Consider the following 15,942-nt stretch of genomic DNA (forward strand, 5'->3'; position numbering starts at 1 on the left):
GGTTAATAAAACCACTATGACGGATCACTGTTATTTAATTTGATATCTTAAACATAAACTTAAAGAACTACATTATTGTGGCTGCTCGCCGGCAGCCCGTGACAGGAAGAAGGAAGTGGAGGCGTGTTGCCACAAAAACAAATTAAATTACATATTAACAAATGTTACCCTAAACAAATATAAATGTACCCATTCAACATGCCTCCTTACATTTATATTTTAACTAAATCATATCATACACTACTCATATCAAGACAATAGCTCTATAAACATTACCTTCAGTATAACATATTAATTGTAACTTATTTTTTATATTACAATTATCATCTTTTAATTAAACAATTTAAACCAATATTTATCTCAACATAATATCCATCTGAAAGATAAATTACTTTTACAACAACTTTAACATATCTCTAAATTTATTAAATTTATTACTTCCCAATGGTTTTGTTAAAATGTCAGCTATATTTTGATCAGATGCAATTTTTATAACATCAATTAAACCAATTTTAACACTTTCATGAACAAAATGATAATGAACTTCAATATGTTTTGAATTTTTGTGAAATTTCCGTATTTAGCAATAATTTGAGCTCCAATATTATCTTCATATATTTTTACAGGTTTACAATCTTTCTGACAAATCTCATTAATTAAACAAACTATAAATTTAATTTCAGTAACAGCTTCTGACAGCGCAATGTATTCAGCAAATGTAGATGACTTTGTTACACAATTTTGTTTCTTTGATTTCCAAAATATTACATTCCCAAACAGTCTAATTACAAATCCTGTTGTTGATTTCCTACTGACAATATCTCCTGCAAAATCTGCATCTACATAACAATCTAACATATCAGAATTTATATTCATGTTATAAATTAATTTTATATGTTTTGTTAAGTAAAGATATTTAAGTACTCATAAAGCATATTTAAAATGTGTCTCATTATAGCAATTTTGGAATCTACTCAAATAATTAACACTGAACGATATATCTGGTCTTGTACCTGAACTAATATATAAAAGTGCTCCAATTAAATTTCTATATTTTACATTCTCATTTATATTACAGTTTTCTAGTTTAAGATTTACTTCCATTGGTGTAGTATATAACTTTGTATTTATTATATTATAACGCTTAGCTAATGATTCTATATATGATTCCTGACTCAGTGTCATGGTCTTATTCTTTTATAATCATAATCAATATGTATTCCAATGTATTCTTTAACTTTACCCATATCCTTCATAGTAAATTTACTTAACAGTTTGTTTTTAATATTACTCATTACCTTTTCATCTTTACAACATATTAACAAATCATCAACATATAACAAAATGTATACACTCACATTAGTATCCAATTTAAAATATAAACAAAAGTCATATTTACTTCTCTGAAATCCAAGACTAGTTAAAAACTTATTGACACATTCATACCAAGCCCGAGGGCTTTTAAACCATATAATGTTTTATTTAATTTATAAACTCTATCAGTGCCATCATCATAAACTAATTGGTTGCTTTACATAAACTTCAGATAAAATTTTACCATTTAAAAAAGCAGTTTCAACATCCATCTGATGTATATTAAGATTATTTTGACAACAATAAGACAATAACAATTTTAAAGTTTGCATTTTAGCAACGGGTGAATATATATCATCAATAAAATCTTTTTGTTGAAAACCTCTTACTACTAACCTAGCTTTAAATTTATTTTCGGCTTTTCTCTGTATATCCATTTCACATCTAAAGGCTGTTTGTCTGCTGGTTTACTTACAAGTCTCCAGGTCTCATTTTTGCCAAACTGTTCATCTCACGATTCATAGCCTCAGTCCATTCTTTTGCTTCATCGCTAGTTATTGCCTCCTGAAAATTATCTGGAATCATAGCATCACAATAGTTAACAGTTATACAATAATAACCAAATTCTTCATCAAACCGAGTTGGTGGCTTGATTTTACGCCGATTTCTTGTTTCAATTACTTTATTATCATCATAACTTTCATTTGTTTCAGCATTCAAATCTTCATTAATTTTCTCATTATTTTCTTCTGCATTAGTCTCTTTCTTCTCTTCTATAATTTTCTCTTCCAATTTATTCGGCTGGCTATTACTTTTATCATTTTTCTTCTCTATTATCATCGAGACCAATACACATTACATCATCTTCAATTATATCACAATGTCTTGCTACAACTATTCTATTGTTTATTAATACTCTATATCCAACATCTGTATAGCCCATTAGTATGCCAAGCTCGGCTTTCCTGTCCCATTTACATTTTCTCTTTTCCTCTGGTGTTCTAACAAATACTTTACTTCCATATATCCTTAAATTTTCAATGCTTGGCCTTTGTTTGAAAAATATCTCATAAGCGTCTTTCCTTTCTATAGTGCCATTTGTTAATGTTCTATTCTTTAAATAAGCTGCGGCCATAACCACTTCAGGCCAAAATCTTTTATGTACTTTTGCCTCTGCCAATAGACATCTTGACATATCCATTATTGATCTATTGAACCTCTCTGCTGTGCCATTTAATTCATGCACATATGGCGGACAAGATTTAATCATAATTCCCTTTGATCTTGCAAAGTCAAACACTCTTTTATTAATGTATTCCTTTCCATTATCACATCTCAATTCTTTAATATTTTTCCCAGTTAAATTTTGTATCTCATTAACATACTGCATTAAACAATTATATACTTTATCTTTTGACGGAATACAATAAACTTTTGCCAACTTACTATAGTCATCTATAAAACTTAAGAAATATTTTTCACCATTAAAACCTGTAGTTCTGTGTGGCCCATTTAAATCTGTGTGTACAATTTCTAATATATCCTGTGCTCGTTTTCTATTATTTTTAAATGGCAAGTTATGCATTTTATTTTCAATACATATAGCACATTTCATGTACTTACATTCAATCTCCTTTGGTAATCCTTTCAATAATTCACTTGTACACATAGTATTCAAATTGTTAAAGTTTATATGACCAAGCATCCTATGTAATTTCTCCTTCACTGTCATACTTGATTTCTTCACTAAATTAGCATGTAATGTACTTGCATTTATATAACCTTTTAATTTATACAGTCTATCTTCTTTCACTGCTATAGCTATAATAGTTCCATAGGCGTTATATATTTTTGATTGTCGCCCCTGGAAACAATTTTATGATTGTCTGTAATCTTTGAATAGCTCAATAAATTTGCTTTCATCTCTTTGACATAGAAAACATTGTTCAAAACAACTTCAGACTTTTTCCATAGACCATAAAATAAGTTTGTATTTTTCCGACCTTTGTAGCTTCTAATATTCTTCCATCACCAACTTTTACTTTAATAGGTTGTTGTAATATTTCACATGAATGATAGTACTCATCAGTATTAATTATATGATCTGTACAACCACTATCTAATAACCAAGTTAAGTGGCCAGACTGCTCAATATTATATATTTTACTTGAAGTTGAAACATTATTATTCTCAATAGTTGCAAGGAAATTATTACCACCACTCTCATTACTGGATTTATTATTATAAGTTCTTCCTCTAATATTTCTTGAATTATAATATGATCCACGTTGATGTCCACGATTATTATTAAATCTAATAAATCCATTTCCTCTACCACTGTTAACATTTCTGTGTCGACAATCTCTTTGCATGTGGCCAGGTTTTCCACAGGTAAAACATTTAAAAGTTTTATTAGGTGATGCAGAACTACTAGTGTGAGCTTTAAAACATTTGAGTTGTCGCGTGATGGTTCATTACATTTTTCAGGTTCTTTATCCAATGATTTTAACATAATTTTACTTTTCAAATAATCTACAGTTCTGTCTTTTTCTGGTAAGACGTCTATTAGATCTCAATATGACTGTAATTACGAGGTAAGGCCTTTAACATATAATTTAATTTTTTCTTGTTCACTTACCGTCGCGCCGGCTTGTTTTAACTGATTTATTGATTTCTCAAAGTCGTCAAAAATACACTTACTTGCGAATAGTTCGATAATTTTATTGCTTCTACATTGTTGCGACATATAATCTGTAGTGCCGATGATTTCTGCAGGTACATTTCATCAAATTTTGCCAATATTTTGCATGCGGAATCTAAGTCGCATATATATTCGAGTTGCTTGTTGCTTATTGCACTATAAATGTAGTTCGTTGCCTGGATATCCATCTCTTCCCACTTTGCAACATCATCCGAATCATTTTTGATTCGTATGGCAGCTTCTTTACATTTCTTAAATTCCAAAAACTTAAGTATACGTATTTTCCAGCTACTATAATCCGATCCGTCGAATATTGGAATAACTGCGTCATTGCATTTAGTAAACGCCATTTTTGCTTATTGCATATATAGCACGTTTCCACTTTATTTACGAAAATATCTTCTTTTCTTCTTTGTATTTGCAGGCAACCACGCTCTGCTACCATGTTAATAAAACCACTATGACGGATCACTGTTATTTAATTTGATATCTTAAACATAAACTTAAAGAACTACATTATTGTGGCTGCTCGCCGGCAGCCCGTGACAGGAAGAAAGGAAGTGGAGGCGTGTTGCCACAAAAACAAATTAAATTACATATTAACAAATGTTACCCTAAACAAATATAAATGTACCCATTCAACAATAAATATGCCTGAGTTTGGTGACATATGTGTGAGCTTATAACTGTTTAATGTTGTCTTCATTTATTTCGTGTACATTGTGCACTAATTAGTGTATATATTTACTAGATAAAATAATTGATATAATATGTTAATTTCAGTCAAACAGCAACTGACGATGGTCCTAAAGGGAACTGCTCGTGTGGTGGGTTCTCAACTCCCACTCCTGAAGCTGGTAGCCCGCCGCTGCTGTCGCAAACACCGAGTCTAGTCGTCAAATGCGATCAAGAGGGGGATAACTCGTGCAAATTGCTGTGTAACGCTTTAGCTACTGCCACAAAAGCCAAAGGACCAGAAGTGTTGTGCAATAGACTAAAAGACGCTAACGAATTGAAGGTACGGTATAAGTCTGTAATAAACTAACATTTGCCTGTAGCTCCGCCCGCCTGAAAATGTTATTCCGGAATACAAATTAGCCCATAGCACACAAGTGTAATGTAGCTTCCTATAACTTAAAAAAAATCGCTTTAGTACATAGTTCCTGAGATTAGCGCGTTCAAATAAATTAACAAAAATAAACGCAACTTTATATATTCATATAGATTGAAGATGGAATAATTAAGCATATTATGTTCTGTATACCGGTGGAAAGGTCCAGAATTATTTATAAGCCTTGGTCATTAGTAAGTCCAGGGCACTCAATTATTATGGAGACATATAAACAGCTACAAAGAAAAACATCGCCATACATCTAAGTTTGTAAGAGCTAATACCGAAAGGAGACGGGCGAAACTTCATAGAACCTTGGGCTTGGTGTTACAGAGATGATTTCATTATTTTATAGGAATAATAGAACGATTTCTAAATTTAAAAAAAATCTGTCTACAATGGGAGTAAAGAAATAATCGCTATAGAATATAGCGTAAAAAACACTTTTCTGTAAATATCTTTGTGTTTACCCGATAGCCCAAGATGTTCACAGCACCTAATTATTGTCCATTGGATTGCCGTGTTGACTAATGAACAGCTGGCTTAGATAATAACCAGAATTGAAATGATCGTATGGGATAGACGAGGACCGATATAATGGTACTTATCGCAAGATGAAATTAAGTGTAGGTTGCAAATTTTCTTTTATCTACTCCTTCATGGAATCATGCATGAGTTTATACTGTTTTTATATTATTGAAAGAACTATTTCGTTTTCAATTGGACGAATTCCTTTAGTGTTACAACGCCATGTAGCTATGCCACAATTCACACAATGGTGTTGTGGTTCATCGCTACTTTTTGAAATCCGGTATAACAAGCAAAATCAGTCGAGCAAGCAAGAAATCAAAGTCGGTTGTTGAATAAGCGTGGGTAGTTCATTAAAGCAGCAATCGTCAAAATATTCTCGAAAAGCCGTAGTCGTTAAAATAAAAATATCAAACCAAAAACATTCACTAACGCAAAAGTACAGAAAGCGAATAACAATAATAATATACATTAATAAAAGACAGCCTGATATTCCCGATACCGGAAGTCAGTTACTTATCCATAATAAAAAATATTTTATTTTCCCATTGTAATACAATCTAATATTTTTTAATGGCTGATATAAAAATAAAAGAAGAATATTGATAAATGTTTCATAAGTGTACAGTCAAGCCCAATTTCGCCCGTCTCCTTTGAAAATCCAAAGTAAAATTGATTTAAATGTATTAAAACCGGGTGAGAGTAGTTGATCCTTTAAGTTTACAATTGTATCTATATGAGAATTAAAAAAAAAAAACACGAAAATAATTAATAACTCTAAGCTTACCTACCAAAAATCGCCGAACATGTATCTATGCGATTCGAGTACCCTTAATGACGTTCTAAAGTCCCCAGTTTTATTATTGTTTTACGTTTTTCCTAAATTTATAGGATAACTTTTAATTGAATATTATATAAAACTGATATGTATTTTCTAACAGCTGTCTGCATTCTATAAAGTGTGCGACAAGCCGTGGCAATACGCCGACATGACCGCAGAAGAGCCGTTATGCTGCGAGGACAACAAAGTGAAGACTTGCGCTTCTGTCGCCAAACCTATTGTTGCTGATAGCGTAGATGCAAAAACAGTGATGTAATGGATACATTTATGGTCGTTTTATAATCTGACTGTATTATTGTAGGAATAAATATGTTCTAGTAGTGTCGCCAATAAATTCTATTTGATTATGAAATGCAATAAATGTATTTGCTGCTTAGTGCAGATTTGATTGCCATCCTTAAATTTTGACATCCCTTATACACAATACACTCCTTAAGAATATACAATAAGTAACTTACGGTCGCTTTCAATAAACGATCCCAATCTGCAATTCCATCCTAAGAATAAAACAATAAAAAACTACATATACAAGTACGCATGGCAAGAAAACTTCATTCTTATTCGATAATTTTGGCGATGGATTGAAAAAAAGCGATTAGGATCGTTTATTAAAATCGTTGGTTAGAGATAAATAAAACAATCCATTTACGACTATAACTTTATGTATGTTTTGTACATTCCTTCAATAAAACCTGTATAAAATAGTTAATGATCTTGTTTAACGCGTAACAGTCCAGTGCTGGTATGGTCGTAACAACTTATTTCATAAATAACAATAGAAATTGTCCGACGAATTCTGTAACTCATAATTTAAACATAATCGAATCTCTTTATCTTCTAGACCTTGCTATATTGTTTGTAAAATTATATACAAAAAAGGAAAACGCGAAGGTGTATTTGGAACATTTTACTATTACATATAAAAATCTATTTTATTGGTCTATAAATCACACGTGTAGTGCACTATTGCAAACCAAATTTTAGTAACGGTGGAAATCAACAGACGACCCCTACCACCATTATCGGAGCGACGTCGAAAATAAACTAATCAAAATATTTCATCAGTGACCATTTCTAACAAATTTTATTCTGATTGGTCTACATTCGCGATCGATCTGAATATAGTGATTAAGATCGTTTATAGAAATAGGCCAAAAATAAACAATGTTGCTCTTACAAATATTTCGCTTCACCTTTCGAAAATCTTCCATCTAAGTCTTGGGCCTTTTTAATAATGGATTTCTTTTGCGCTTCATCAAAGCGATTCACTTGCATATCTACTTCACGGCTAAAAGGTCGACGTTCCTTTTTACCGTCCTCCTTATCTTCTTTCTGTAAAGTGAATAAATAGGTTTCAAATCTGAATTCTAGATAATTTTCTGAAACTATTTGAGAAAAGTTTTTGAAACTAATCATACCTTTTTCTTCTTTTTCAACTTTTTCTGGTGCAGTTCAAGCAGACTTTCTTCTCTCTTATGTTTCTTTTTATGTTTCCTATAAACACATATTTGGTATGTTATCGATAAACTATTATATAAAGCCAGAAAGCTCGTTTAATTTTAACCGACTGTAAAAAAGAGGATTTTTTTTGAACCCGCAGATATGAGTGTATAGTATTTTGACATTACATTACTATATGAAACCACATACTTGTCTTCTTGAAAATAGCACTACAATTTGTTACTCTTTCCTAACACGTAAAATATACATATTTATAAACATTGATGTTAATTTTACACATCCTAATGCCATTACTATTACTTTAAGCGAATTCGTAGCACTGGCAAGATCGAATTACATAATGATTGTATTATCTACACAAATAAATCTCGCCATAGGCTTTTATCTCTACATAGTATAAAACAAGCATTGATTCGATAATTTAAAGGTTATTTTTCTCTTTATAGATCATTAAAGTAAGAGCATGATTTAAAAAAATACAATTATTTTTTCTCAACAAATCTTTTAATTTTGTACCCATAATATTGGAGTGCGTAAAAAATTTCTGGTGTGCCATCTTGGACGGTTTGCCATATTGGATTTAGTATGACGTCACTTTGCTAGCCATGCATAGTCATCCAAACTAAACATGTGTGCAAAATTTCATCAGAATCGGTTGAGGATAGCTGCTTTAAATTCATTTGAAAGATAGATACACACATGCAAACATTGCAAGTTAAATAAAAGCTTGTAAAAAAAAAGTCTTAATGATCTATCGTCAGTGGTTTCGTCTATAATTATTAGGATATAAATGAAGTCTTCACAACTATCTCCATAAGAATATGGAGATAGTTGTGAAGACTTCATTTGAGTCTGTAGAATAGAATTCTACAGACTCAAAGCTACAGAATATACACTTGCATTGTGTTAAAAAAACACAATGCAAGTGTATATAAATTACTTACTTTACAGCTTCTTCTTGTTCAGTGTCTCTGTCAGCAATTTGACGTGCTTTTGCCTCTCGTTTCATTATCACATCGGGATCTTCGATCACTTGACCTGCAGCTTTTTTAGCTTTATCTTCAGGAGTATCAGTCCAGCTAGATCTATACAAATTTACCAAAATTAATATATTACAAAGATTTTATAAATAGATATGTAATTATATGAATATAAATAATACCTGTCTGACATATCAGGTCCTTCTTTTGCTCTAAAAGTGCGAGCCTCCAACCCCAAATATTTTGCTTTCGCTTCCGGTAATTCCAACATCCACTTTTCTCTAGATTTTACTTCAGGACCTTGTACACCATGCCCTTCAAGTTGTCTTATTTTTATAGCCATAGCTCTCTGTTCAAGACGTTTATGAGCATTGGACCATTTGCCCTCAGCACCTTCTGGTAATGGGCCCATGTTATAATCTTCATCGGAAGATTCGTATTTTATAATTTCGCGTTCTTTTTCTGCCAAAATCTTCCGCATGTCGTTGGAAATGGATGGTCCTGCGTATAAGGATTACCCTTATTGATTTGGTAAGAACAATATTGGATGAAACAATTAAATATAAAAAGACACTTACCGATATTTCTGGATCCACTTTGAAGACGCGGTGGCAAAGCCGGGCCTTCCATGTTTAGTGAATTATTTTTTTCATAGCGTCCTTGCAAATGCGGCGGAAGCGCTGGTCCACATACGTCCATTTTCTCATCAGAACCAGCTAGTCGAGATTGTTTCAATTTATGTCTTAGATCTGAAGCGTCTATTTCTACTTCTTTTTGTGAATCTTCATCACTCAAAATCTCTCCTTCTTCGCTGCTTTCTTTACTTGTCGTTTTTTGAGTAGACGTTACCTCAGGTGCTGGTTCTGTGCTGGGACTCTCTGGGTTGTTCTTATCCTTAATGTCTGTTGTACTGCTTACTTCTACCGATAATGACCCATCATGCTCTCTTTCTTTAGACTTGGAACTTTTTCTTTTATGTTTCTTTCTGTGCTTCTTTTTTTTGGTTTTATTAAGTTTTTTTTCTAAGTTTAAAAGCTTCGCCCTAAGTTTTTCATCATCAGAAGAATCAATTTCACTTGATTCCTCTGATTTTTCTTTTACAACTGCAGGTATCATGTTATAGTATGAACCAGGTTGCACTTCTTCAGAATCACTACTTTCTTGAACTTCTTCTACAACAATTACAGGACTATCACTTTTTCTTTTTGTTGGAGTGGAAGGCTTATATATTTCAGATTTCTTACCCTTAGGATCAGGGGACAAAGATATACTTTCTCTTGTCTTTCTATTAAACTTATTAGATGAAACCTCAGGAATATTATGTTTGACTTCATCCTTTAAATCTCTTCTGTGATCTGCAGTTCTTAAATGAGACCTAGATCTAGAATGTCTATGTCTATCGTTACTGCTGCTCCTATGATTCGGAATTTTAGATTTCATTCCAGAATCTCTATTAGCTCTATGTCTTTCATGAGATCGCCTACCAGGGCTCCTACCTCGTGATAGTCTTCTTTCGTGAGACCTTCTCCTAACAGGACTCCCTTCTCTCGAACGCCGTCTTCTATTACCCGGAGAATGTCTAGAATGTCTGAATCTATCTCTATGGAGATTATCTCTATCATCTCTACGCCTATCACTCCCTCTATGAGCTCTCTCATTTTCAGCGCGTCTACTACGCCCTAAACTTCGCAAGTCTTGTTTTTGATCAGATTTTTTGTCCTCTTCAGGTTTTGATTTGCATTTAAATCTGCCTGTCTCTGAATCACTGCTTGTGTCATCTGATAGCATTATAGCACCTAAAAAAATAAGGTTGTTTTAAAAAAATCAAGAAATAAAAACGAATTTCACATTATACTATGTTTATTCTATTCACATTTTGTACTTATCTACAGAAACTTAGAACATTTTTGCTATTTTCTTAGCACTATAACGCACTGATTTTAAAAAACCAGCTGTTAAAATGCCTTTCAAGGACTGCCTAACACTTGACTGCCAAACAATGTCTTTTAGTATTTGTCGTAATATCACTGCGCAATCAATATCATAAGCAACAGCTCGGAGAACATCCTCCATGTCTTGCTGAGGACCACCATGGTTCCAAAACTTCACAATTCTTTGTTGTGGCACCATTGGCAACTGCATCAAGTGATGTAACTTAGTTTCAGGATGTAAATCTTGATGGCACTGGGTATCTCCTGTTGAAAAGTCGACATAAGCATGGAATTGCTGCAAGATCGGTCTGTACAGTTCTCGGAAATTCAACAATTGAGGTTGTACTATATTTTTTACTTTGTTTTTGTTCTCTCCAAATGTCATCCTGAAGTCACCTGCATAGCTTAAGTTTGATATGGCAAAGTAGAAGTCATACTCAGAGAATGACTCGGGTAAAATGAGCAACGCTGTATGTACAGCTGAACGCAGGTTTGATTGAAGAGCATTTTGCAACTGAGAACTGTTGGTATTTTTTATAATTTCTACAGGTTTATGTAGGCGGCCAGATAAGTACAGGCTGTCCCAGTCAAGTAGATCAGCAATCAAATCCTTTTGTGAGACAACACCATACTTAATTGTCACATTTTCTTCTTTCATTTCGACTAGTGTGTTGAAGTAAACTTTAGCACCCCAGTTCTCCTGAAATCTTGCAACAAATCCCTTGCCAAGGAAGCGTAGAGCTGAGTAGTGTGAATAATTCTTTTCAATGTTAGCTCCGTGCCATCGGTGCGAGTTGTCAACGCAATATATAAGATCGATCATATTGTGTTTGTTTTGGTTTCCCATTTGTGGTTTCACAGCAGACCCATAGGCAAAACAAAATGTGAAGTTTTGGGGAAACTTCGATAATATCCTATAGTAGAGAGGAGAGATGTCTCTGGCCACGCCACCCAAGGTTTTGACTGCCGTAGATGCCATGGTTACTAACAATTAAAATAGGGATTTATCTGCTGACCTGAGGACAATGAATCGACCCGTTGAACACGATGATGCTTCGATGTTACGGTAAACAGTGCCTTCACTTTGTGGGCACTAAGGTAATATCTTTAGACTTATGAGCTTGTCTAAAATTAATTATTAAGAACACTTTTGTAATAAGTTAATCATTTTTGGAAAATAACCAAAAACAATATTGTAAATGCCTATTACGAACCCAAACACTTGAGCGCAAAGCTTGAGCGCGATCGCCTGTATTGCCATTATAAAAAAATATAATTGCTAATTAGTAGGCTAAGCTTATATATCCGGAATGCGTTCTAAATTCAGAACGGTATTCAGATCTAAATAACTGAATTCATTTTGGCATCACTATTCTGCGAATCATTCAGCATTCATTCATTTGTCATTTGACATGTCATTGACCGTTGTCTATAGGTAATTAGGCTGTATGGCTAAGAGCCTTTGCCTTCTCCTTAAGGAGTAAATCAAACCAAAAAAAAAAAAAATGTTTATGGGTAAAATAGTGATTTTTTGTTATTTTTGCATTTTTATCCGTGAAATAATATAATTTCTTGTTTAAATATTCTCAGCCGACCTAGTATTTTAAGGGGGATAGTTGATAGTAGAATTAGTAACCGCTGTGAAAAAGTATAAAAAAACTGGTTATAAATGACCAAAAATTAAAACGTAGCTACTTTATAAATAAAAGTATTTGATCTAAGTTTATAACCATGTCAAGTGCTGATAGAATTGATTTTGAGATGGAAGTGGAAGTCGAAAGTGCTTCAGCTGGGCCGCCAGTAGACCCTCCTAACCCTACGTCGCCTGCGCCGCCAACACCAGGAGGGACGAAGAGCGTGGTGGTAACCACAGCCACCTCCGGCTCTGTAACCGTGTCTCTTCACCCACTAGTTATTATGAATGTCTCCGAACATTGGACACGTTTACGAGCTCAGGAAGGTTCACCGCAAACGGGTAAGATTTTGTAATTAGTTTTTGTTCATGTTACATTTATTGTTCAAACAGACCCAATAAAATAACAATATGCCCTGTATGTGGTATGTTGTTATATAATGGAGTACCAGCAGTGAAACCATTTGCCAATGATATTCCTACTGCATTTAAAAAGTTTGAATCATTGTGTATTGCTTTTGTTTTTATCCCAGATATTTTAACTGTGTTTATGATTATGATTTTTCCAGTGATTGGTGCTTTGATTGGTAAACAGAAAGGTCGAAACATTGAAGTTATGAACTCATTTGAATTAGTTTTTAGTGTAATTGATGGGGACATCATCATAGATAGAGATTATTATAATTTAAAGGAAGAACAATGTAAGTTTATTGATTTTCATTGTAACAATATGCCAATAGTTTTTAATTAACAATAAAAATGGGCTAAATACCTATGTTTCAAAATTGCATACCAAACCATGTTATTCATTTGCTTACACTTTTTACAGTCAAACAAGTATTTTCTGATATGGACTTTCTTGGTTGGTACACAACTGGTGACACACCTACAGAGAAAGATATTGCAGTGCATAGACAAATCTGTGACATAAATGAGTGCCCCGTGATGTTGATGTTAAACCCTGCTGGGCGAAATGGTGATGTAAGTATATTATCTCTTATTATATTATCTGTAAAATGACTGCCATCAAGTTTTTACTCAAGGTAGAAGCATGAGGTGACTTGAGTTCCTGTTAAAGTGAGAAGTAATGAGATGCTTGAATAGAGCTGCAAAGTGTGATTCTTGTCTAGAATGTTAAGTTTGAAAGTGTTTGGTAGATTTTGAATAGTTTTACTATGAGAAAAATGTGGTAGCATTCAGAGATAAAGCAATAATAAATGATGTCTGCATATGAGTAACTGTACTGTATAAACTTAGAAACTGTCCTTGCAAAGAATTTCTATATATATGTATAAGAAAAATATATACAAATTCTTTGGAAAAAAAATTGTTTCGAAATTTGTTTATGTATTAAATTTACTAAACATTATTAATAAACTGCCATTTTCCATAATTGATCCCTATCACCTTTTTTCCATTTACCACAAAAATTTACCAATCAGAACAAAGTTCTTTTTTGACATGTTTACAAATGAATTATTTTGATTGGTTCATTCTTGGAATCAGGTTAAAGATTAAGATTGGGATTGTTTATTGAAAATGGCTATAAACCCCACTTGTTTTACATCATTAAGTCTTTTTATGTTTAAGCTCGCATAATATGTACTTTTCAGCAACTGCCAGTAGTGCTATATGAGTCAGTGATAGATGTGGTAAATGGTCGGGCCACAATGCTATTAGCGCCCCTTACATACACACTGGCTGCTGAAGAAGCCGAGCGAATTGGTGTCGACCATGTTGCTAGAGTGTCTTCAGGGGAAGCAGCTCTTAACAGTTTAGGTATGTATATTTTTATATAGAATATTCTTTATTATCTTAAACAGGGAGGAGTTTATCATTTATGGCCTTGGTCTCTGTTATATTATTTCTTATACCTATTAAAATCAAGGAAGTGCATAGATGAGATTGAGATGTTTACTAATAAATATGTAATTATAACAACATAACTGGTAGATCATTTTTCTATGAATCATGTGCTACATGTTTCTCACGATACCTTACGATTTTCAGTGGCGGAGCATTTGACAGCGCAGCGCTCGGCTATTAAAATGCTCGTGTCGCGAGTGCGCGCGGTGCTGGCGACGGTGCGCGCCATCCGCGACGGCACGCTGCCGCCGCGCCCCGCGCTCCTCAGGGAAGCGCGCGCGCTCTCTAACAGACTACCACTGCTTACCTCGCAACAGTTCCGCACGCACTTCTATAATGTACGTATACAGGAAAACAGTTATCTAAATGCTTTTATACTGATGTCTCAGTGCCTAATCCAATCACTTTAAATAACTTAAAATAAGATTGTTATCTAGAGTACATACAAAACTGAACAATTAGAAACATCCTGAGTCATTTCTTTGTTGAAATAGGTATTTAGAAATATTTTATTTGTATTAGAGCCCATAAGCAGTATTCTCATTATTTATGTTAGCTTAAAAAATAAACAGCTGTTAGTGGTTAGTGGTCCGATCTAAAAATAAACAGCTAATAAATTTTAAAAGTTGTATATTTATAAAATGTAGGTAGATATTGTAACTCTGACTTTGCGGATGAACAACACCTCAGTCCCCCCCATGACCATGAAGGCTGCAAAGTCTTCGAAACGTCGGGAGAAAAGTAAAATACTAAAACCGCGATAAAATTCGTAAAATAGTTTAATTTAAATGTCTAACATTCGCGTAAACTTAAGAAGTCATTATTAAAAAAATATATTACTCGATGTATGTGATACCTATCACCGTATTATATAATCATTGAAAACAGCACGTATTTTTTTTCAGCAATGTAATGACGTAGCGCTGATGACTTACCTGGGCACAATCACGAAAGGATGCAACGCGATCAACCAGCTGGTCAATAGGTTTAACGTGCTGTATGACAGGCAGGGAATGGGTCGCCGCATGAGGGGACTATTCTTTTAGTTTAATCACTTTGTTGTAATACTAAACCTAATAGTGGCAACGATATGTAATTTTTATTGCGTTATTAATTGGATGTACACATTCGTCGCGCAGTTTAGCGGTATGTAGATAGGTCTAAGTTTTCGCCTATACAAGTATGATATCGCGTCAACCCAACTATTGAATTATTTACCAATTTCAAATATAAAATGGAAATTGTTACTCATATATAACAGCCCAAAATTCATGAAAATTTCACGCCAGTAAAACAACAAGTGTTTGTAAATTTACATATATTTTTAAGAAACATAAATAGTATGTCTCCATTGCACCGTATGCGAGTTGCACGTGTTCATTGTGTTAATATACACCGATGCTTTATTACATCGGTTTGGTTGTCTGTTTTAAGTTTTTAAACATTTTGGGTTGTGTCAATCTTTCAACATTGACTGAATATGAAATAAACATGCAGATATAAAACTTAGTTTTATTGTTTTGTGACTAGTAAATAAACTCCATCAATATTTAGTTACCCAGGGTTGCGTTTAAAT

The 15,942-nt window shown here is 33.4% G+C and overlaps 4 protein-coding genes across 4 annotated transcripts in view; 2 read left to right on the plus strand and 2 right to left on the minus strand.

Moving 5' to 3' along the window:
* The window catches only part of LOC115445119, a 12,830-nt gene extending 5,959 nt beyond the window's left edge, over positions 1–6,871 (plus strand). Inside the window, exons 2-3 of the mRNA XM_030171222.2 lie at positions 4,799–5,033; positions 6,596–6,871. Of these exons, the coding sequence (XP_030027082.2) occupies positions 4,799–5,033; positions 6,596–6,751 (391 nt within the window). The 3' untranslated portion in view covers positions 6,752–6,871. The remainder of the gene's footprint in view (positions 1–4,798; positions 5,034–6,595) is intronic.
* A 268-nt stretch (positions 6,872–7,139) lies between these two features.
* LOC115445114 (GPALPP motifs-containing protein 1) lies at positions 7,140–12,126 on the minus strand. The gene is made up of 6 exons (XM_030171216.2): positions 11,884–12,126; positions 9,515–10,732; positions 9,119–9,437; positions 8,901–9,041; positions 7,914–7,989; positions 7,140–7,827 (listed from the first exon to the last, which is right to left on the minus strand). Exons 2-6 carry the CDS (start codon positions 10,722–10,724, stop codon positions 7,669–7,671), a joined length of 1,905 nt encoding a protein of 634 aa, XP_030027076.2. The 5' UTR covers positions 10,725–10,732; positions 11,884–12,126; the 3' UTR covers positions 7,140–7,668.
* Positions 10,779–11,960, minus strand: LOC115445116 (phosphatidate cytidylyltransferase, mitochondrial). The gene has a single exon (XM_030171219.1). The coding sequence runs from the start codon at positions 11,844–11,846 to the stop codon at positions 10,833–10,835; it is 1,014 nt and encodes a 337-aa protein (XP_030027079.1). The 5' UTR covers positions 11,847–11,960; the 3' UTR covers positions 10,779–10,832.
* Positions 12,127–12,358: 232 nt separating the features above from the next.
* Positions 12,359–15,871, plus strand: LOC115445115 (COP9 signalosome complex subunit 6). The gene is made up of 6 exons (XM_030171218.2): positions 12,359–12,842; positions 13,070–13,201; positions 13,330–13,481; positions 14,114–14,279; positions 14,511–14,704; positions 15,272–15,871. Exons 1-6 carry the CDS (start codon positions 12,599–12,601, stop codon positions 15,410–15,412), a joined length of 1,029 nt encoding a protein of 342 aa, XP_030027078.1. The 5' UTR covers positions 12,359–12,598; the 3' UTR covers positions 15,413–15,871.
* The last annotated feature ends 71 nt before the right edge of the window (positions 15,872–15,942 follow it).

Source organism: Manduca sexta, chromosome 28 (assembly GCF_014839805.1).
Source record: "Manduca sexta isolate Smith_Timp_Sample1 chromosome 28, JHU_Msex_v1.0, whole genome shotgun sequence".
Classification (NCBI taxonomy): domain Eukaryota; kingdom Metazoa; phylum Arthropoda; class Insecta; order Lepidoptera; family Sphingidae; genus Manduca; species Manduca sexta.